The sequence below is a fragment of the Acipenser ruthenus genome, chromosome 7, assembly GCF_902713425.1.
Source record: "Acipenser ruthenus chromosome 7, fAciRut3.2 maternal haplotype, whole genome shotgun sequence".
NCBI lineage: Eukaryota > Metazoa > Chordata > Actinopteri > Acipenseriformes > Acipenseridae > Acipenser > Acipenser ruthenus.
Window position 1 is genome coordinate 39,073,531 of NC_081195.1, and position 22,506 is coordinate 39,096,036.

General features: G+C 46.8%; 1 protein-coding gene across 3 annotated transcripts in view; it reads right to left on the reverse strand.

The window, feature by feature from the left end:
* Positions 1 to 22,506, reverse strand: part of LOC117416134 (tubby-related protein 3-like) — a 91,732-nt gene that overhangs the window by 22,363 nt on the left and 46,863 nt on the right. For 2 of the 3 annotated variants that reach the window (XM_059026931.1, XM_059026930.1), the window contains exons 4-5: positions 20,062 to 20,224; positions 5,674 to 5,850 (exon numbers count right to left, since the gene is read on the reverse strand). In XM_059026931.1, the coding sequence (XP_058882914.1) occupies positions 5,674 to 5,850; positions 20,062 to 20,224 (340 nt within the window). Of the gene's footprint in view, positions 1 to 5,673; positions 5,851 to 5,993; positions 6,195 to 20,061; positions 20,225 to 22,506 lie in introns of all 3 variants that reach the window. The other variant, XM_059026929.1, reaches the window with a different exon arrangement.

Below are 22,506 nucleotides of genomic sequence, written 5' to 3' on the forward strand. Positions count from 1 at the left end.
TTATGTTATATTTTGTATATGTAACTAAATAATATTGCAATACAGAGGTTATGTTTAAAACTGTTAAAATATTTAAGTAATATTTTTTTTTCTTATAAATGGTAAGAAAAACTAATGTACTTTTATTTTTAATAGTAGTAACGTGATTTATAATAAACAGCTGACAAAACAATGTTGATAAACTCACATTGCTCTACACGTTCGACAACAGTGAAGCTCACGGTTGAGTTTTGAGTTCTTCCAAACTGAAACTTTCACAAATTTCCCTGGCAGAGTTCACCAGGAAAAAGATGATTTTTTGTAAGAACATCATCACCATATCCAGATCAATACTTCCTGCAGAACCAATGCTGCTGTTTCTGTTCCCACAATAGCCATTCATTTCAAACAGAGCAGCAGCGTTACTGTTGGAGGGACCATAAATCCTACCAAACACTGCCAAGATAGTTTATGAACTGTTTTCAGTTTCAGTTCTTATGAATCTGGGTGTGTGAATAAAAACATGAAAACCATCAGTGTTCTGTTGAAAAAAAAATCTGTTAATTACAATTTGACTACTGAAAACAATCTATTCAATTAGCATGTATCAATCATGTTCAGCAGGTGATTTTAAAAACCCATATGTGTTTTGTCATGTATACCGCTACACCAAGGGCAGGGTTTAAAAACAGTAGAGTAGTGTAACTTACACTTTGGATGAAAACCACTAGATAGTGTGTCAGTAATTGTAACGTTAAGTTATTATCATAACCCTGGTTCCCTGAAATAGAAATGTTACCATTACCGAATGGGTATTTACCTCCTAAAGACCTGAATCCTGAAAATTGTATACCAAAGCTGCTCTTTGAGCCTGTGACGCAGTCATGGCCCCGTCCCAGAGGGCACAAAAAGACTGCCCTCACAGATCTCAGCGCCATTTTTCCTTCAAGCCTGCTGCAATCATGGACGCAGTGACCTTGAAGGTTTACATTTCTATTTCAGGGAACCAGGGTTATGATAATAACCTAAAGTTCCCTTTCAAGTACGCAATGTAACCATTACCGAATGGGTGAGTGTACCAAAGCCGTCGTAAGGACAAGATTGAGGAATGACAGGAATGCTACAAGGCTAAGCCGAAGGCTGCCCTGTGCGTTACCATTCAGAACCCCAGTAACAAGTAGCTTGGGAGAAAAAACAGAGGGACATTTTCACCTCTATGTCTGTGTTGTAAGGGTCAACTGAGAAGTCACCCTTAACACTAGTTCCAAAACCAGGGTTTTGGGGGTCTATGACATTAAGTCTGTAGAACCTAGAGAAGGTATGGGGAGTAGCAAATGTCTTTGACAGATGCACCCTGGAATAAAGTCCACAAAGTTGCCATGCCCCTGGTGGAATGAGCATTGAGCTATTGCTCTCTGTCAGACTGGAAAGGAGGTAGATGGAAAGCCTCCAATTGGTTGACATGGAACACTGAGATAGTCTTCGGCAAAAAGGCAGGATTGATACGGAGCGTGACCTTTGTCCTGGCCTCTGTAAAAATTAAGCAGGCTTTTTGCAATAGAGAATGCTTGCATCTCACCTGCTTTGCGAAGGTGACAGCAAGCAAGAAATCTGCTTTAAATTATACAAATTTCAGGGGCTCAAATGGAGGCTTCATGAGTGCATTATCCACCCAGCTGCCCATTTATTTGAGCAATTCCCATGTCAATTGTCTTTTTTTTGCTGCAGATTTTTCATTCTTAGCCCTCAAATAAGCAATTTGGACAGTTTTCAAAACAATTTTTGCTATATTTTTGAAAATACACACTTTTTATTGTTATGAAAAACAGAAATATATTATTTCAATATAACTTAAATGACAAAATAACAACAACGTGTTTACAATTGCAGCATTATAATAACATTCTAATAATTTTGCAGGCACATCACTTTTTAGAAATTATTTTTTGTGTGATAGATTTCAAAGCAGACGCCATTCAAACTCTCATCAATGCTAACGTCTCTATCTAGGACATGTACATCAGAAAACTTGCGTTGCAAATTTTCAATCACGTCATATACTGTATCGTCCACAGTTTCAGGTACTGTATATTGCTGTTATATGCATTATTATCTGTGAAGTGTAGGTACAATCAATCAATCAATCAATCAATCAATCAATCATTTTGACCAGTACCAATCCTGACAAAGTTTCCTTACAACCCCCTGTAACACCAACAAAGAAATAAATATCCTCATCTCATTCTCTGTAGATGCAGGTGTCCATTTATCTACAGATAAGCACATTTCTTAGGGACTGCTGCCATCTGCCAATGAAAAACAAAACTGCAGACTATTGTACCACATAGGTCTACTTATTTATTCACTGAAGCACTTCAAAAAGTCATGTTAAACTTTTCAGATGCACATATAACCCCCTTCATGCTATTCTCATGGGAGTGGCAAAATTTGGACTTGCTTGCGCTCCACGTGGAAATCGCGGGATAAGCAGCTAGGTGGTTAAGCACGTTTAGTCTCCAGCGAGGAACAATGTCCTTCATAGGCGGCTGATTCAAAAATTGCCCCCGCCAGGAAGTCAGCTCCTGGGGAGAACAAGTCAATCTTAACACGGTAAGCTGAAATAGCTCCCAGCTAGACCTTTAATGCGGTGGGGGATTTCCCTTTGTCAAATAGGTCCTGCAAAAACTGCAGTATTACTGCCATGGGACAAATCATGGGGTCGAACCCACAAGACAGACACCACGTCTGAAAGACAGACCACTTGTACCTGTACTGGGAATGCGTAGATGCTGCCCTGGCATTTTGTAGGGCGTCAATAACCCTTTTGGACAGACCCAGGTGGCTCAAATGTAGCCGTTCAGTGGCCAAAACCAGAGCTGCAGGCTCGATGGGTTGGAATGCCACAGAGTGCCCTGCGTCTGACTGAGCAGGTCGCGTCGCATCGGCAGTTTTACAGCTGGCCGTTCAGCAGCTGGATCAGGGAGGAGAACCAGACTCTCCTGGGCCAGTAAGGGGCTATTAGGAGCACCCTGGCCCGTTCTTGTCTGATCTTCTCCACACACAACGGGAGCTTCGCAAGTGATGGAAACACATTCAGCAGGCATGCTGGCCACAGGTATGCCAGTGCGTCTATCCCCAGAGGTCCCCCTGCTCCCTTTATGGAGAACCACAGGGGGGAGTGTGTCGACTCTTGAGAGGCAAATAGGTCTACTTCTGCCCTCTCGAATCTCTCCCAAATGAGGCTCACAACCTCGGGATGGAGTCTCGACAGCGCCGCTGGGGATCCCCCTCGAGGGGTGGTCTGCAGCCCAGTTGATCACCCCCGGCAGGTGAACTGCCCAGAGTGAGAGGAGGTTCGCTTGTGCTGAGGTGGTTAATGTAGGACACCACAGTCGTGTTGTCCCTGCGGATGAGCATGTGCCTCCCCCGAACCTGCTCCAAAAATTCCTGCAAGGACAGATACACTGCCTGCAGTTCTAAAATACTGATGTGGCGATCCTCCCACGGGGGCTGCCACACCCCTTGTACGCCCCTGCCATTCCATACTCCGCCCCAACCCGGACACGTCTGCGGTGATGACGCTGCCCAGAGCTACACCTAGGCGTAGATGGGCTGGCTGTCTCCACCAAGAGAGTGCCTTGCTGGAGACCTGGTGCAGATGAGCCAGTCATCCAGATAATCTGATGATTCTGAGTCTCAGTGGGGCTAGTATAGCCTCCATGTGTTTCGGAAAAACGTGTGGGGCTAGAGAAAGCCCGAAAGGTAGGACACAGAACTGGTACACTGAAAGGCATATTTCCTGTGTGCTGGTTTTACTGGGATGTGGAAATAGGCATCCTTCAGGTCCACTGTGGTGAACCAGTCTCCTAGCCTGATAGACTGCAACAGCTGTTGCAAAGTCAGCATGTTGAACCGTCTCTGACTCAGATACAGGTTCATCTGCCTGAGATCGAGGATCGGTCTGAGGCCGCCATCCCGTTTTGGCAATAGAAAATACCTGGAGTAGAACCCCCCATTCTTGCTGAGGGGGTCTACTATGCAAATGGCCCGCTTTTGCAGGAAAGTTGCTACCTCTTGAGCCACCTGGACGACGGCTTGCGGGTCCATGACAGTTGTTATTGTCATGCCCCGGAAAGGAGGAGGGCCTTGTTGGAAATGGAGCGAGTAACCAGTTTGCACAGTGTTGAGCACCCAGGGGTCTGTGGTGCACTGTTTCCAGTAGTCTAAGTGGCTTCTGGAGAAAAAAAACATTGTGCTGCAGGCTTGCGTGGTGGGGGTGGGCACTTTGGGAGAAGACGCACCAACTCCCTGGCAGACTCCCTTGCACACTGCGACTGCTGTAGCATTTCATCTACCACCAGACCAAATGTGTGGCCTGGGGTGACGAGAGCATCCAGCAACGCCATTTTATCCCCATCCAGCACTCGTGCCTGGGAGAGCCAAAGCTGTCTGCGTGCAGCCACCAACGCTGCCAGGTTCCTGCCTATAGCTTGTCCACTAAGCTTGGACAGCCTGAGCAGGTTCCTTGAAATCAAGCACAACTCGTCTAACTGGAGAGATGAGGGCTTGCGGGTGTCAGCAATGGACCTGATAAGGTGAGCCTGGTAAGCTACAAGGATGTTGCTGTAGCTTCCCTAGCCTTGCAAAGAAAGCACTAGCTAGTATATGCTTTCTTGAGAATGACCTCAGTCACTCTGCATTGCTTGTTTGGACATGCTGCAATCTTGGAAAGCAAGGACAAGTTAGCAGGCTGAACGATCTTCCTAACTCGACTCCTACCCTCTCTCTGGACAGGGCCATGAAAGGAGGGGCCAGCTTCACTGGTGGAGTGCAGCGAAGCTGAGCACTGCGCAGGTGTGAGGGATCGTTCCCTAGAGTGATGTGCTACTCGGTTCTCGAGAGTACGTTTCTTGAACGAGGCACAGATATCACGCAAAGTGATGTCTGTCAAGGCCACCTGCGCATGCTCGGTGCCGAGGCATAAAATGCACACCACGTGACCGTCCTTTGTAGGCAGCTTGGCCTTACAAGTGTTACATGTATGGAACCCAGACATGTAAACAATGCCGTGTATGCAATAGTATGTAATACATTATAATGTGCACTTTGTACTGTATATTTGGTACCTGCACACTGCACTTGGTGCTCGGTGCTGACACTCTGTGCCAACACTAGCACTAGACACCGACACTCGGTACCGACGCTCGGCACCGAAGCAGTGACCTCGAACTCGCAAGCGAGATCTGGGGTGATAAATCGCAGTTACTGCAAGTGGCACGTTAGCAAGGATGCCCATCTGCAAGTCAGCCATCGGCTAAACTGCATAGTCAGTGCGAACACAAGACCAGCAGTAGCCTGCACCGAAACAGTTACCTCAGTCCCTAAGGATCAGGGGCGATGAGTCGCAGTTACTGTATGCGGTGAATCAACAGGGGTGCCCACCTGCAAATCAGCCACTGGCTAATTCTAAATTCACACACGAAAATAGAAAAAGCCTGCTTTAAAAAAGTCTGTAATAGTACTGCAGAAGCAGTAGTAAAACAGCATTGAGCTGCTTTTTTAGCGCCACCCTGCTCTAGTGAGAATCTTTGGTATAGAGTTTTCAGTTCAGGTGTCTTAAAGGAAAACACCCATTTTGTAACGGTTAATATTCCCTACTTGAAAGGGAACTCAGTGCTTGAACCGGTTGGTTACCTCTCTTCTGCATGATGTCCTGTATATCTGGTTTGGATGAGGGTTTGAGGAGGGTCTCTCTGTCACCATCTCTGTCACCATCCTCGCTGGGTGGAGACTGGCTCACAGACAGGATCTCAACTTTGGTGCCAAGATCCGGAACTTCTGCTGTCAAAAATGCAGCCGGGCCATCGATACCTGCACAGCAAAAAAATAATAATAAATTGTATATTTACTTTTGAAAAGTTTTCCTATAAAATATTTTTGGTTTTCAGTTCTCCTATTAATATTTTTGAAAGGGGGCAGAAATAGTACTGCACAGTATTGTACCAATAAGATACCTTGCGATCTAAGTACTTTTGATTTTCCCTTTTTTCCTGCTCTCTGCTCTCTGAGACCTGGCTGCTCCACCTTGTAATCCACAATTTTCTCGTTCTCCCCTCCGCCCTGAAATGCCTCTCTTGGTTTCATCGGTATTGGTGGCCTGGGAGTTTCTGCTATGATTTCTATCTTTGCGGGACAGCTCATGACCTCTTCCAGCACTGTGGGGTGAACGGGGGGCAGCAGTAAGAGAACCAGTTACATTCCACATACATTGACGTTCAAACCCTTCATTAGGCATGGTGCTCCTCCCCAGCTGATACTCATCTGTGTGTGGTCCTCAATGACACTCATTTATTTTACATTAGCTGACCAAAAAACTTGTTTAAAACACCAGAGAAAATGACCATAAAGACACATCACAGATATTTTCCAGACAGGTTTTCTAATACATAACTTTTTTCCCCCTCTGCTGTTTGATCAGTTCTAGCTCTAGCAGCTATTATAAACTCAAGCTTCAAGTCTTACCTTGAATAATAATAATAATAACAATAATAATAATAATAAATCCTATTAATGTTCTTTGATGTGTTAAGATATAATTATTTGAAACCCTAGACATGCTAATTCTTCTACAGTGAACCTTGACAATCTTTAGCCCTTCTGGATCTCCTAGACTTTTACATACTAAACTAAATATTTCTGCTGGTTAAAATAATCTAACTGACACTATTAAGATTACTGTACAATACTCATTTTCATGCAATGTAATGGATAGGAGTTGGAATATGGCAAAATACAAAATGGCAAAGTCCCCAAATACCTCAGTATTATCAGTGGATCAATGAAGATCAGCTGCATTTCTCAAATCGGTTGTCCCATAAAAGCCAAGCTGAATTTAAGCTAACCCCCTTTGGTCATGAAAAACTACACACAACTACATCATATATGTACGCAACAGCATACCCTCGATGAGGCTGTAATACTTTGTCCATCAACCTCTGAAAGGTTGCTGGTGCTCCATGTAAACCAAATGGCATGGTTTTAAATTGGTACAATCCAAAGAGTGGCAACGAAACCAATGGGGCGGGCCGAATGGTTTTTGCAAGCTGTCAACTGGCAAGCTGAACAACCTGCTACATAATTCCTTATATTGCGGTAAATGCCTGGCTAGTAAAATCTCGCTAGTATGCGGTCCTCCGTCTTCTCTCTGCCGAGGTGACCCGAGAACGGAATATCATATGGCAATCTCATCACCTCAGCACGGAAAGGCTTTAGAACCAACAACCGCAAGATTATATTACCAGTCCCAGCCACCCGGGACAGTCTATATACTAGCTGGTCATTCTCCACAAAACAAGGATAAGTTCCCTTTCAAGTCGAAAATAACCATCAAGGTATGGGATATTGCCGTCAGGCAGTAGCGATTGGCTGAGCTTTTATAGCAAAGCTGCCGATAGGCCTCTGCGCGAGCTGCCACGTAAGCCCGCCCCCTTGGGAGCTTACTATACGCAGCGCGCAGAGACTCACTTCCTCTTTTGTCTTCAGCATTGGTAGCGGTAGGTATTAGAGCCTGTAGCTGACTGTACTCAAAAAGCTTAAAGCTTGAGAAGCTGGTTTTTGCCCCTTCTCCGAGTTTATTTCAGTTACACTCTTCGGAGTCGTTATTATTATTATTTAAGGATTTTATATATTGTGTATATTTTTATATATTTTATATATTTCCTTCACGCTTTGCTTGCATCGCGTTTCTCGTGGTCTCCCGTCTTTCCTTTATTAATTAATTTTGATTATTGTGTTGTGTTGTGTTTTGGGTTGTATTAAAATATATATTTTTCTGTGTGTATTGTATATATTTGTGACGCACGTTGCGTTGGCCTTGGCCGCGCGCGTGTCTGCAGCCCCGGTCTTGCCTTGGCTAGACCGCGTGTGTGTGGAGCCTGCTCTGCTGTCTCCCACGTACTGCCTGCGGTAAAAAAAAAAAAAAAAAAAAAACCGCGTGGTAGTTGTACTGTGCCCACATATACTGTGTCCCAGTCACATAATCACCACCAGCAGTACTGCTGCAGCGAAAAAAAAAAAAAAAAAAAAAATCCCATTCACTACACAGAGGAAGACGACCACTAAGCCTCTATCCCCAGCACCAGCAGGTAAGTAGTGCACAGCATAAGACACTGTACCAGCACATAGCGTCTCCGCTCTGCGGGTCAGCTGACGCTTAGGCGTCTGTGCTAGCGTTCTACGCTCGGTACTCACGCTCTGGCGTGCTGCGCTTAGGCGCTTGGTGTCGGCACTTTGCCACTTGGTGCAGCGCTTCGGCGCTTTGTGCAGCGCATCAGCGCTTGGTGCTAGCGCGTCTGCGCTTGGGGACTTCGGCGCATCGACGCTCGGTGCACGCACCTCGACGCTCGACGCTTCGGCGCTCGACGCTCGGTGCACGCACCTCGACGCTCGACTCTTCGGCGCTCGGCGCGTCGACGCCTCGACGCTCGGTGCACGCACCTCGACGCTCGGTGCACGCACCTCGACGCTCGACGCTTCGGCGCTCGACGCTCGGCGCCTCGACGCTCGGTGCACGCACCTCGACGCTCGACGCTTCGGCGCTCGACGCTCGGTGCACGCACCTCGACGCTCGACGCTTCGGCGCTCGACGCTCGGCGCGTCGGCGCCTCGACGCTCGGCGCGTCGGCGCCTCGACGCTCGGCGCGTCGGCGCCTCGACGCTCGGTGCACGCACCTCGACGCTCGACGCTCGGTGCACGCACCTCGACGCTCGACGCTCGGTGCACGCACCTCGACGCTCGACGCTTCGGCGCATCGACGCCTTGACGCTCGGTGCACGCACCTCGACGCTCGACGCTCGGTGCACGCACCTCGACGCTCGACGCTCGGTGCACGCACCTCGACGCTCGGCGCTTCGACGCCTTGACGCTCGGTGCACGCACCTCGACGCTCGGTGCACGCACTTCGGCGCTCGCTCGGTGCACGCACCTCGACGCTCGGCGCTTCGACGCCTTGACGCTCGGTGCACGCACCTCAACGCTCGACGCTTCGGCGCTCGACGCTTGGCGCATCGACGCCTTTACGACCAGGGCACGTCCACGCTTCGGCAACCATGTCCGGGTTCCACCGTTGCGTCACCTGCCAGGCAAAATTGCCAGCGAGCGATCCCCATGAGGACTGTGTGGCGTGTCTGGGGCCAGAGCACGCCGCATCCGCGTTGGCGGATAGGGCTTTTTGCCATCTTTGTGCTGGTTTCCAGACACGCACCCTCCGCCAAAGGGCGAAGAAAGCAGTGGGTGGGCGCTCTCCTTCCACTGGATCGTCCCACACCATTTCTGCCCCGCCGTCATCTACGGCGACGCCGCCAGGGCGGCTGCAGCTCTCCAGGAGCCCGTCCTCCCAGCTAACGGCTGGTCAGAGGTCCCCCACCAGACGCGCTCGGGAGCGCAGCCCCTCCCCTCGTAGGGTACGCCCCCGTCGGGAGTCTAGGTCGCACTCCAGATCGCCTCGACGGAGAGCACGCTCTCGTTCCCCTCGTCGGGACAGGCGATACAGAGACAGGTCGGGGGTGGCAGAGCTAACCTCCAAAATGTCCCAATTCATGGAGGTTATGATGGGGCAGCAGTCCATCCTCATGTCCTTAGCAAATGTGGTGCCTCCAGTCCCAGGACAACCGACTGGGCCCATTGCTAGTCAGCCAGTGGCCCCTCCACAACCTGCACCGGTCGTCGCTCCTCCAGTGCAGTCTCAAGGGGAGTGGGATATCGATGCGCTGTCTAGAGACGCATCTGACATCCTAGAGGGGGACAGTACAGAGGCTGAGGTAGCCTCCCAGCACTCTGAGGACGAGCTCCACGTGCTGGACACCAATGACCCTACGTGGTCTGTGGTGGACAGAGCAACCCGCCACTTGGGCGTCGAGTGGCCGATGGCGGAGCCGCCTCGGCGCTCCTTGTTTGAGTCGCCTTCAGCCCAGTCCAGTCAGTCCAGGATGCTTCCGGCATTCCCGGACTTTATTAAGGAGGTACAGTCCACCTGGGGGGCTCCGGCCTCTGCCCCGGCGACTTCTCGCAAGGCCTCGGCCTTTAACATGCAAGGGGCAAGTGAGGCTGGGTTGGCGTCCTTCCCACCTGTGGACGCTGCGTTCGCCGCGTTGGTGAAGACGCCAACACTATCGGGGCTGACGAAAGATCCTGCATGCCCCAATAAGCAGTGCAGGACCACTGAGGTACACCTCAAGAAGGGGTACGCTGCGGCCACAGAGGCGGTCAAGCTCTCTAATGTGGCCAGCTTGCTGACGGTCTACCAAGCGGCATTAATTAAAGACCTGCCTGAGTGCCCTTCGGCGGCCCTCAGAAGCGAGTTGGGGACCGTCAGTCAACTGCTGGTGAAGCTGGCCCAGCTCAACGCGCGGGCTCAGGGCAGGAGCATCGCGTCTCTGGTGGTGGCCAGAAGGCAGCTCTGGCTCTCGCAGGCGAGAGTGCAGGAACCTGATAAGGCCCCGTTGCTGGATGCCCCAATTACACCGGGACACACATTTGGTCCAGCGGTGGAGGAGATGCTGCAACGCTCCGCCAAGGCGCGGGAGGCGTCACAGCAGATGGCGAAAATGTGGCCAAAACCGTCGTTCCAGCCGAAGCGGCCTCAGGAACATCAGTGGCGCAGGGCACCACCACAGCACCAGCCACGGCCAGGGGGGACTAAGACCTCTCCCTCAAGCACAGCAGCGCGCGGTCAACCTCCTTTTTCAAGACCGCAGCGCGGAGGGTGGCGCCCTAGAGGTGGTGCCAAGCCACGCCCTCGGGGCTCTGGCCAGGCCCCTCGCGAACGAGCCCAGCCCAAACAGCCCTGAGAACACCAGGCAGCTGTTAACCCTCCCCTACACTGTCTCCCAGCTCCAGTTCTGGCAACAATGCACCAACGACATCTGGGTGCACAAAACTATATCCACCGGGTACACCCTTCAGTTCCAGTTAAAACCTCCCCCCTTTCGGGGGGTGGTCGTAACTGCAGTGAAGGACTTGGTTCAGTCCTCAGCTCTGAATGTGGAAATACAAGCATTGCTCAGCAAGCGTGCCATTCAACAAGTAGACCCTGCTCTGATCGACCAGGGGTTCTATTCCAAATACTTCCTGGTGCCCAAGAAGGACGACGGGCTCCGTCCTATTTTAGATCTGCGAGTACTGAACAAATACCTGCGGGTGTTATCGTTCAGGATGCTTACGCACAGGCACATCATCCAGTCAGTCCGACACGGCGACTGGTTCACCACCGTGGACCTGACAGATGCGTACTTTCACGTTCCCATCTGCCCGGGTCACAGGAAGTATCTGCGTTTCGCATTCCAGAGCAGGGTATACGAGTTTTGTGTCCTTCCGTTCGGCCTGTCACTAGCTCCTCGAACCTTTTCGAAATGTATGGATGCCATTCTAGCTCCCTTGCGGGCTCAAGGTGTCCGACTGCTGAATTATCTGGACGACTGGCTCGTCTGCGCGCAGTCAAAGGAGCAGGTGGCACAGCACACAGTGATGGTTACAGACCATCTTCGGCGGCTAGGTCTGAAGATCAATTCAGAAAAGAGCCGCCTAGTGCCGAGCCAACAGACCGAGTTCTTGGGTCTGCATCTGGACTCAGTGTCCATGGAAGCGACCCTGTCGACACAAAGAGTTGCCTCAATAGAGCGGTGTCTTTCCCTATTCAGGTTGAGACAAACAGTCAGCATGGAGCTGTGTCAGCGCATGCTGGGGTTGATGGCTGCCGCCTCACAAGCCCTTCCTTTGGGCTTACTACACCAGAGACCTCTGCAGGCCTGGTTCAATGCCTTCGCGTTGCATCCGCGGAGAGACAAACACCGCAGGCTAAGGGTATCCCGAGCCTGCTGGGAAGCGCTACGCTGGTGGAGAGTTCCGTCAAACCTCCGCCAAGGCGTACGCTTGGGTCCCATTTTCAGAAGGCAGGTCATCACGACCGACGCTTCCAACCACGGTTGGGGAGCAGTCTGGAACGGGACAGGGACCCGTGGAGTGTGGTCAGGACCCTGGAGGTCAGCCCACATCAACGCTCTGGAGCTCAGAGCGGTGGACCTCGCCCTCCGGCACTTCTTGCCAGTGCTTCTAGACAAGCACGTGTTAGTGCGGTCAGACAACACCACAGTAGTGGCGTATATCAATCGCCAGGGCGGATTGCGGTCCCCCAGTCTTCACCAGATGGTAACGCGGCTGTTGCTCTGGGCTCAACCGCGTTTAGCCTCTCTGCGTGCAGTTCATCTGCCGGGCAGAGTCAATTACGCAGCGGATCTCCTGTCCAGAGGAGGTCCTCTTGCGGGCGAATGGCGTCTCCACCCTCAAGTGGTGGAGCGCATCTGGGAATGGTTCGGCACAGCGCAGGTCGATCTCTTCGCTTCGCGAGAGACCACGCACTGTCCTCTATGGTTCTCGGTGAAGGACCTCGACAGCCCCCTGGGGGTGGATGCACTGGCTCACGAATGGCCGCCAGGGCTCCTGTATGCCTTTCCACCGATTCCGATGCTCCCCGCCTTCTTGGAGAAGGTCAGGGTAGAGCGAGCGACAGTGATTCTGATCGCTCCTCGGTGGCCTCGGAGAATATGGTTCCCGAGTCTAGTGCAGTTACTGCACGGTCGCCCGAGGGAACTCCCTTTGCGAGCGGACTTGTTGTCCCAAGCTCAAGGACAGCTTTGGCATCCGAATCCCAAACTCATGCAGTTGTGGGCTTGGCCCCTGAGCGGGAGCGCCTGTCAGCCTTAGGGCTTTCGACTGCAGTTATATCGACCATCCAGAGTGCGAGAGCGCCCTCTACTAGGTCGCAGTATGCGTATAAGTGGCAGCTGTTTCAGAGTTGGTGTCTGGCTGAGAGCCACGACCCAGTCTCCTGTCCTATGGCAGTAATATTGCAGTTTCTACAGAAACTGCTGGATGAAGGGAAATCTCCTTCTACACTTAAAGTGTATTTAGCCGCCATTTCGGTTTGTCATGTACGCATTGACGGGTTATCACCTGGTTGCCATTTTTTGGCATCTCAGTTTCTGAAAGGTGCAAGACGCTTGCGGCCTCCAAGAACGACCAGTTTACCGTCGTGGAGCCTTGATGTGGTGCTAGAAGCCCTTACCAAGGCACCGTTTGAGCCTCTCCACAGCGTGGATATGAAGCTCATATCTATTAAGACAGCTTTTTTGCTGGCTGTGGTATCAGCAAAACGCGTGAGCGAGTTACATGCACTTTCAGTGCATCCTTCTTGTACTCGTTTTGCAGGAGACGGTTCTAAGGTCTCCATGCGCCCTAATCCGGCCTTTTTACCAAAGGTTATATCCCCGTTCCACATGAACCAGTCAGTCGAGTTGATGGCGTTCCATCCTCCTCCTTTTTCTTCCCCAGAGGAAGAGCGGTTACACATGCTCTGCCCCGTGAGGGCATTGAGGTGTTATATGGACCGTACAAAGACTGTGAGGCAGACAGAACAGTTGTTCATATGCCATGGTTCTAGATCTTTGGGTCAGCCGCTGTCTAAACAGCGCCTTTCCCACTGGATAGTGGATGCTATTAAATTAGCGTATGAATCTGCAGGCCTTCCACCACCAGGGCAGTTGAAGGCGCATTCTACCAGGGGTATGGCGACATCCTGGGCCCTCTTTCGAGGGGTGCCGGTGTCTGATATTTGCGCGGCAGCCAGTTGGGCTACGCCGCATACTTTCATGAGGTTTTACAGGTTAAATGTACTGGATTCCTCTGCTCCACTGTTTGGAGCATCTGTTTTACACTCTACGACGCCTCAGGATGCGGACGTATAGAGTGGTTGATAGCATGGTGTTGACTGTTCCACCTTTAAGACAGGTGTCATTACGAGCATAGACGCTGAGGCGCAGCTCCGCATATGCCTAGATGTTCTGCCTACGCAGTTGCGTTATGACGTAAGTCTGTCCTACTGCCGAGAATCCTCCCTCGCGACGGCTTGGGTACACTGTTCCCATACCTTGATGGTTATTTTCGACTTGAAAGGGAACGATAGGTTGCGGATGCAACCCCGGTTCCCTGAAAGAGAAAATAACCATCAAGCCGCGTGGTCGCTTCAGAAGCCTTCACGGCCTGAAGAGCAAAAGAGGAAGTGAGTCTCTGCGCGCTGCGTATAGTAAGCTCCCAAGGGGGCGGGCTTACGTGGCAGCTCGCGCAGAGGCCTATCGGCAGCTTTGCTATAAAAGCTCAGCCAATCGCTACTGCCTGACGGCAATATCCCATACCTTGATGGTTATTTTCTCTTTCAGGGAACCGGGGTTGCATCCGCAACCTATCGATATAGTACGGGTTTTCCCCATCAATTGACCTGACCTGATCTCTTGCAAACTGCAAGGTGTCATTGTTGCTCTGTTCCCGGGACAAATCAATCTCACGATCCCAAAAATCAGGGATCATAGGTACTTCCACTGCTGTTGCCCTCTCTGGAGCTTTGTTCACCTCTACTTGTAGGTTACACTGAATACCCATTCTGTAGGTTACATTGAATTCCCTTCCTTTTTCCACAGTATTTGCCAGTATTTGAGTCTTTCCCATCCCCGAATCAAATTTCCCTCTGCTTTTTCCGCTCTACGCTCTCTTATGCATTTCATAGGGCGTAAAGAGGGATTAAGCGGATCGGGTCCAGGGGAAAAATCTCACCAATCGACTTTTCACATGTCTGATTACTCTGACTAGTGACACACACGTCGGGTCAGGCCATAATCAGGTTGTCAAATTAGGGCCAGTCTCACCCTACTATCATAGGATACGGCAATATTTTTGCAACCGCCACAATTATGTGTGCGCTTCGATCCTGGACGTGGAGCCTAACTTTAATGGTAGGATATGTTTGGGCGTCTCCATGGCTACAGGAGACTGCCACTAACCCCAGTGGCTGCCAAACCATACCTCGCCACCCCCTCCCCAAGATCGAGGTTCAAATAATAAATTGCCCACACCCAGAGTCCACTAAAATGTGGCTACTCCTAGACCCAATCTGTACCGAAACAAGATACGGGTTCTCCCGATTATGTACATTGCTACTTGTCTGAGTGGGTCCCTGGGATTCCGACACATCGCATTCCATCTGGGGGCATTCGGCATGGATGTGACCCGGTTCATAAAAATTAATAGAGAATTACATGTGTAGGCACACTGGGGCTTTTTACCCACCGGGGGGCGAGCTGCTCGGTTGGGTCTTCGATGCAGCTCGGGTTCGAGGGCTAGTGGGAGTGGCTGACTGCTGCTTCAGTGTCCTGGTATGCCTCAGCAAAACATACTGCTTCTTCCAGTCTGGTGTTGGTTGTGCCTGACCCAGGTGGTGACATCCAGGGGAATGACCAGAAGCAGCTGCTCAATTACCAAACAGTCTGTAATTTCTTCGACAGTCTTGGTCTCCGTCTTTAGCCAACGCCGACAAAGTCGGCGTAAAGTCTGTGCGGCCATCCAGGTTCTGGTTCCTGATGGAATATCGTATTTCCAGAAGTGCAACCGATATGTCTCCTGTTTTATGTCCAAGCGGTGAAGTACAGCGCTTTTAACTAGTTAATAATTTTGTGTGTCCACAGCATCCATAGCTCTGTAGGCTGCTTGAGCGTCCCTATATAGACACAAGGCCAGCTTAAGAGCCCAGTGTTCTTTTGGCCACTGGGTGGCTTCTGCTACCAGTTCGAAAGTCACCAAATACACTTCAGGGTCATCTTCTGCAGTCATTTTTATGAGCTTGGGCTGAACAGCAAATGGTGGCAAAGGTGGCTTCCGGGTTCCCCAAGGACGACATCTTCTTGACCAGGCTGCCGAAGAATTGAGCCAGTTGTTCCTGTCTGGGTCTCCCTCTCCTCACGGTTCTGCTCCTGCCGGTGGAACCACTTGAGCAAGGTTTCTATATCCATTTTTCTATAATTTCTCTTTTAACCACTAGAGGGCCACTTCTAAGACCATGTGTGGGAGGTCCAAGGGTGTGGTAATGAGCGTTTACAGAAAAAATGAAACAAGTCAGATTCAAGTTCAAGTTCAACAGCGTTTTATGTGTATACACTGTTAAGACTTAAACAATAAAACTTCCACGAAGTAATAATCCAGAAAAAAAAAAGTCAGAAATCACCAGGGTTTCTGCGAGGCAGTTAGTTCCAGCAGCATCAATAGTCCCCTGGCTCTCCTCCATCTGGTTCTGTGTTTCTTCAATAAGATATTCACTTTGAACAATTAGAGTTCAAAACCATGATTACATGCGGTGCATAGCTGGAACCGTCACTCCTCAATTCCTCAGGCTAACCAACCCTGTATTCCACACGCTGCCTAACTCCTAACTCCACCTACTGAATCAGTGATACACCGGTTACTAGTTAACAGGTGTATCAGAGAATTCTGTATCAGAGAAATCTGTATCAGAGAAATCTGTATTCCGTAAGTAGAGTACTGAAGCATATGTGTGGTTTACCTTCAGCAAGATGGCGGCGGCAACCCAACCATAGACTTAAGGTCATTCCATCTTGGTGAAAGGTATCAGGAGTCAGTGAGCACAGCGCCACCACCCATCGGGAGGCCCCACTTCAACAGCATTATCCTTTACCCTGTCACAGTCGCAATAAATGATAGCAGAACACATGATTTACGATTTAAAAAAATGTCAATATCATCCAACCTATCATGGTTCTCAAGAATCAGGCAGTGTGCAGCATTAAAGTATGGCTTGTGGCACATTTTGCGTTGAGCAGATAATATTGAAGATATCTTTAACCCTTTGCGGACTGTGAGAATTCTACCATTTTGAGGGCTGACTGAGACTTAACTTCAGAGCATGTATCAGACCAAATATCTACTTAAAGTATACAGTGTTTTACATTTCTAAAAAGCTGCTGCTCTGCAGATTACTAAATAAATAATGATTTAATTCTATGATCAAGTATACCCACACTGACCTAGTTTGACTGTGACACAAAAGTTAAATTCACTTGACAATTCATTTTTCTTTAGAAATGTCCTCACAAGTGAAACTTACTGATCTCCTACTTAAAATATGTAAAGTTACCAGTGGTAGCCACACACCGCAGGAACTAAAATCTGATTTTTTTTTTTTAATAATGGTCTTGATGTTATGCAAAATGGTTTGACAGGTGCGCATTTTTACCTTTTTGAGAAGTGATTAGGCAGGGTTTTAGATTATTATAGTTAATGTATATATCAATTTAAAACATAAGAGTGTGATACCTTTTTGAAAAGCTGAGGTCTGTAGAACCTGGACATACCAAGGCTTACACTCTGACATTAAGTAAAATCTTAATTTACCCAACTAGAAAGCAAAACAAAAGGAGAAATGCACATTTTTGTCTTTTTCTTTTAAATTACTTAAATATTTTTTTAATTCATAACAAATATCGTCTGTATACTTATATACATACATATATTAGAATATGAATAATGTCTTCAATATACTTCAGAATCTTCATATCAGTGTGAAGAAGTTCGTAATCCAGGAGATATTCTTCTCCATCAACATTTTATACAAAAATGTCTTCTACTGTATTTCTTAGATCAAAGTATTGCGCTTTAAAGCTGTGGTCTAGGTAATCTCGAGTAAACACTGCAACCATAGATGAAATGCTGCACTGCATCCAAAAACTCAACTCTACTGGTTAGGGGCTTTAGTGAAATACATTTTGATTGGTTTGTCATGCCTGAAGTTTGTCACACATATATTTCACTACAGCAAATGTTTTGTTTGTTTATCAACATTTTGGCCGATTTAGTATGCTGTCAGGTCATTCTTTGTACTTGTAGAAGGCATATGGTCGCTGAATCTCTCAGCAGAAAAAAAAATAAAAAATGTTGCTAAAAAATGAAATAAAAATATCTGCAGACCAGATATACTGTTGCTTGTTTGATTGTCTGAAGTCTGACAAATGTTTTTATGCTAATTTGAAAAAAAAATAACATACTTGTCACAACACTGTGTGCAATTACGTCATGAGACGAATTCGTCTGAAATTATAATGGGCCGTCTGCAAAGGGTTAAGGACTGGGATCGTGTTAACACGATCATACTGAAGTAGGCTTCTAAAAAAAACACATTTTTTTGATGACTTACAGGGCCACCGTACTTTGCATTACAAACTTAAGAACATAAGAACATAAGAAAGTTTACAAACGAGAGGAGGCCATTCAGCCCATCTTACTCGTTTGGTTGTTAGTAGCTTATTGATCCCAGAATCTCATCAAGCAGCTTTTTGAAGGATCCCAGAGTGTCAGCTTCAACAACATTACTGGGGAGTTGGTTCCAGACCCTCACAATTCTCTGTGTAAAAAAGTGCCTCCTATTTTCTGTTCTGAATGCCCCTTTATCTAATCTCCATTTGTGACCCCTGGTCCTTGTTTCTTTTTTCAGGTCAAAAAAGTTCCCTGGGTTGACATTGTCAATACCTTTTAGGATTTTGAATGTTTGAATCAGATCGCCGCGTAGTCTTCTTTGTTCAAGACTGAATAGATTCAATTATTTTAGCCTGTCTGCATACGACATGCCTTTTAAACTCGGGATAATTCTGGTTGCTCTTCTTTCCACTCTTTCTAGAGCAGCAATATCGTTTTTGTAACGAGGTGACCAGAACTGAACACAATATTCTAGGTGAGGTCTTACTAATGCATTGTAAAGTTTTAACATTACTTCCCTTGATTTAAATTCAACACTTCTCACAATATATCCGAGCATCTTGTTGGCTTTTTTTATAGCTTCCCCACATTGTCTAGATGAAGACATTTCTGAGCCAACATAAACTCTTTTTCATAGTTCCCTTCTTCAATTTCAGTATCTCCCATATGATATTTATAATGCACATTTTTATTGCCTGCATGCAATACTTTACACTTTTCTCTATTAAATATCATTTGCCATGTGTCTGCCCAGTTCTGAATGCTGTCTAGATCATTTTGAATGACCTTTGCTGCTGCAACAGTGTTTGCCACTCCTCCTATTTTTGTGTTGTCTGCAAATTTAACAAGTTTGCTTACTATACCAGAATCTAAATCATTAATGTAGATTAGGAATAGCAGAGGACCTAATACTGATCCCTGTGGTACACCACCGGTTACCACGCTCCATTTTGAGGATATCAGTGGATAGGGGAGGGACACGTTCACTTCCTGACAGTTTTTTTTCCTTTGTGATGCAGTCAACTACCAGAGGCCCTCTAAATCAGGTTTCTATCACTTAATTATAAATAGGGTTTACACACTAAAGCACCACCTCAGATCTTCTGGAATAACACTTCAGTTCTGTGATCAACAGTTTACTGCCTTTCTACCTTCCTCTCGTTCCCCTGACGACTCCTCTTTCAGCAAATCTAAATCTAGAAAACTGTCCTCTTTCCTTGGCTTCCCTCCATAAGCACAATTATCTGTTCCATTTTCTTCTTTGTGCTCTGTTTGTGCTTTGGCTAGACTTCTTTGCCTCAACTCTGTGTTATCGAAAACTGGAATGAGGACAGGATCAAGAATGTGACAACAGCCAGATAAACCTAGAAGAATCATACAAATGCTCAATCATAAAACAAAACGACGGTCAATTTAATTGCAACTGCAACTCAGCTCCACAGTGTCTTCAGTTAACAGCAATGTAAACAGGTATTTTACAGATCTGTGTTTTCAATTGATTGAATTGCAATAATGAACACTTGGGTCTGGGCATTATCTGTGGTTTTGGACAGTAAACATGATTGAATCGCTCTTGTTCTGAAATAGTAGACCCGAGTGCTCTTTATCCCTTTAATTACATACTTAATGTCTACAGTACTTAATACAAAATACCTGCTGCAGTTCACTGGAGCACTGGATGTATCTTTATTACCTCACCATTCACAATTCCAAAATCACATTTTTATGTTTAATAGTAGTTCCTGAGTACAAACTTAGCTTTTCTGAGTTATAATAAGTTAATATTATTTGAGCAGCGAGAACCTCTCACCCAAACTGCAAGAGATGATAACTGTTATAACAATAAGAGACACCCTGCATATGACTTATTCATTTATAGAGAAGGCAGGATGTTAACCCAAGGTTTGTACGAGTGCTAGGTCAGGTCCTCTCACCGTCCAGGATGACGTCGCTGTTGATGCTGAGCCGAGACTCCACCAGCGGGGCCTGCTCCTCACTCCTCCTGGGCTTGGAGCGCCGCGGCTTGGCCTCGGGGTTGGGCTGCACCATCAGGGGCTCCTGCCGCTTCCGCCGCTGCTTCTGCTCCAGGAGAGCACGCTAGGAGGGGGGAGATAGAAGGGAAAGACATTCAAAATGTGTAAGCCAACATTTGGTATAATTGCACAAATAGACAGTCTGTGTACAATGTTTATTGCCTTTTCTCTTTTACTCTACATGGGAAACAGTCAATAAGAAACAGGATTTGTTTCTCTTTTTACCAATTTATGTTGGAGAATTGGGTGTCTCCAAAAGCATTGCATGTCAAGGATTTCCATCAAAATCTGCTACATCAGTTGTGATAGTAAAAATGTTACTCACTACTAACATAATCCATCATACAAGCACAATATACACTCGTCTGCAATCCTATCACAACTTTCAGACATGTTTCAAATGTCTGCAACCCTATCAGTAATGATTGGAACACCATCAACAATTATATGGGGAGGTTGTAAAAGTACAAAAATATATAAAATGTAAAACAAACTAAAACCAGGTCAGTAATTTGTGCAAGTAAATGGCTTAAATGTTTGCTGTGCCACGGTATCAAAGGCCTTTGAGCAGTAATATATTACGGTAGGTACAGCCTTAAGTTTTTCTATTCCTCAGTCACGAATATTATTTATTTTTCATATTCCATATGTATTCATACATTATAAACATACATAGCAAGTATAAAAGTGGTTGGTACAGTGCAGCTGTTGTCCAAAATGATCCTCAATCAGTCCAATTCTAGTCTAATTTCGCAATGAAACAGAGTAGTATTGTGTGACAGGCAGAATTTTTCAATCTAGCTGAATTTTTTTTTTTTTTTTTGTGAAATTAAACTAAATTAAACATTTCAAATAAAACAAATGTGGAAATGGTGTTGTAAAGTGAAGGGGAAAAAAACTCACCGTTTTGGCAACAAAATATATATACGGTAACATATACAGTCTAGATAAAAATTGAGGCATTTCAGAGCGCTTGCCTTTTTTCTGTGCCATGAGATTTTGGCTCACTCTAAAGAAGCACAACACATTTTTGTCCCAGATGGCTTTTCATAGAGATCACTATGTTCTATAAGTTATGTCACACAAGGAAGAAACAAGAAATTAAGAAATTAGTCAATAGCGCACTATTATCAAGACCCATCTGTTTAGACTGGACTTGCCTGACCTCAGCACCATGCTACTGGATCCTCAGCTGTTGCACAACAATAAATACATAGCTTTAATGAAGAGGCAGCCGTCTGATCCAAACTCTCCACTATCCTTGCACTACGAATATGTCATTGTAGATATAACTTGTTGCATCCTAGTTCATATTGTATTTTAGTAGTACTACTGCACTTACTGTGAACTACACTGTATTAAAATTTTAAGCTTGCATTGTAACCCTGTAACTCCTGTAAGGTCGCTTTGGATGAAAGCATCTTCCAAATACATTACTACTACTACTACTACTAACTACATAGCATTTACCTAAATCCAGAGACTATTTTTATATTCAGACTGCTTAGATAGCTTCTCACTCACTCTAGGGGCTTTGATTTATTTCACTAATGAAATCACCAGGGTGAAAACTGCTCAGATTTTAAATCAGATAATTGGTTTCTTCTTCCCTTACGGAAGTGTGGCTGTAGACGTTCTTGGTTTGAGGTGAAAAACACGGTTCCCATGGTAACATCTGCACGCCAGTGATGATGTCAAAGCAGCAATGAAAGAAAAAAGCATCTCTAGCCCTTGAAATAGCTATCCCCCTTTCTGGAGTCTCTCTCTAAATGGGCTGCCTTTTATGCAATTTTGAAAAGATCAGCACTAAAAAGGTGTAAATATTATCAGTACATTGAAAACATTTGGGGAAAAAAGTAAAATACCATTTTTTCCTAAATTTAAAATCTGAATTAAGGATGCAAAAATAAAATTGCCTGTAGGTAACTGTCCACAGCAACAATTGTGTCCTACACCAACTGCATTAAAAACAAAAAAATGATTCTTAGTCCAGTTTGCTTTCGAGCATATTTACCGTAAGACACCATCCATTTTTTTCACATACCACGCATCCTGTGCATTGTGCTCATGACTGCATCTCTTATAACGCTCTTAAATTTGGCAAGTTTCTCGTGAAAGTGCAACAAAATCGCATGGAAAAAATGCAATGAACCACACTGATGCATGCGCATGTCTCACAATGATCCCAATAGTGCTTAATGCAGCATGCAAATAGCATTCAGTACCTTGCGAGCACATTCTGAATGGAAGAATGGAAGAAAAAAAATATATACAGAGATAAAATTATTTAAGCCGATTTTCCTGTTTATTATATTTTTTTGTGTTAAGTTTGTTTTTAGGTGTGTA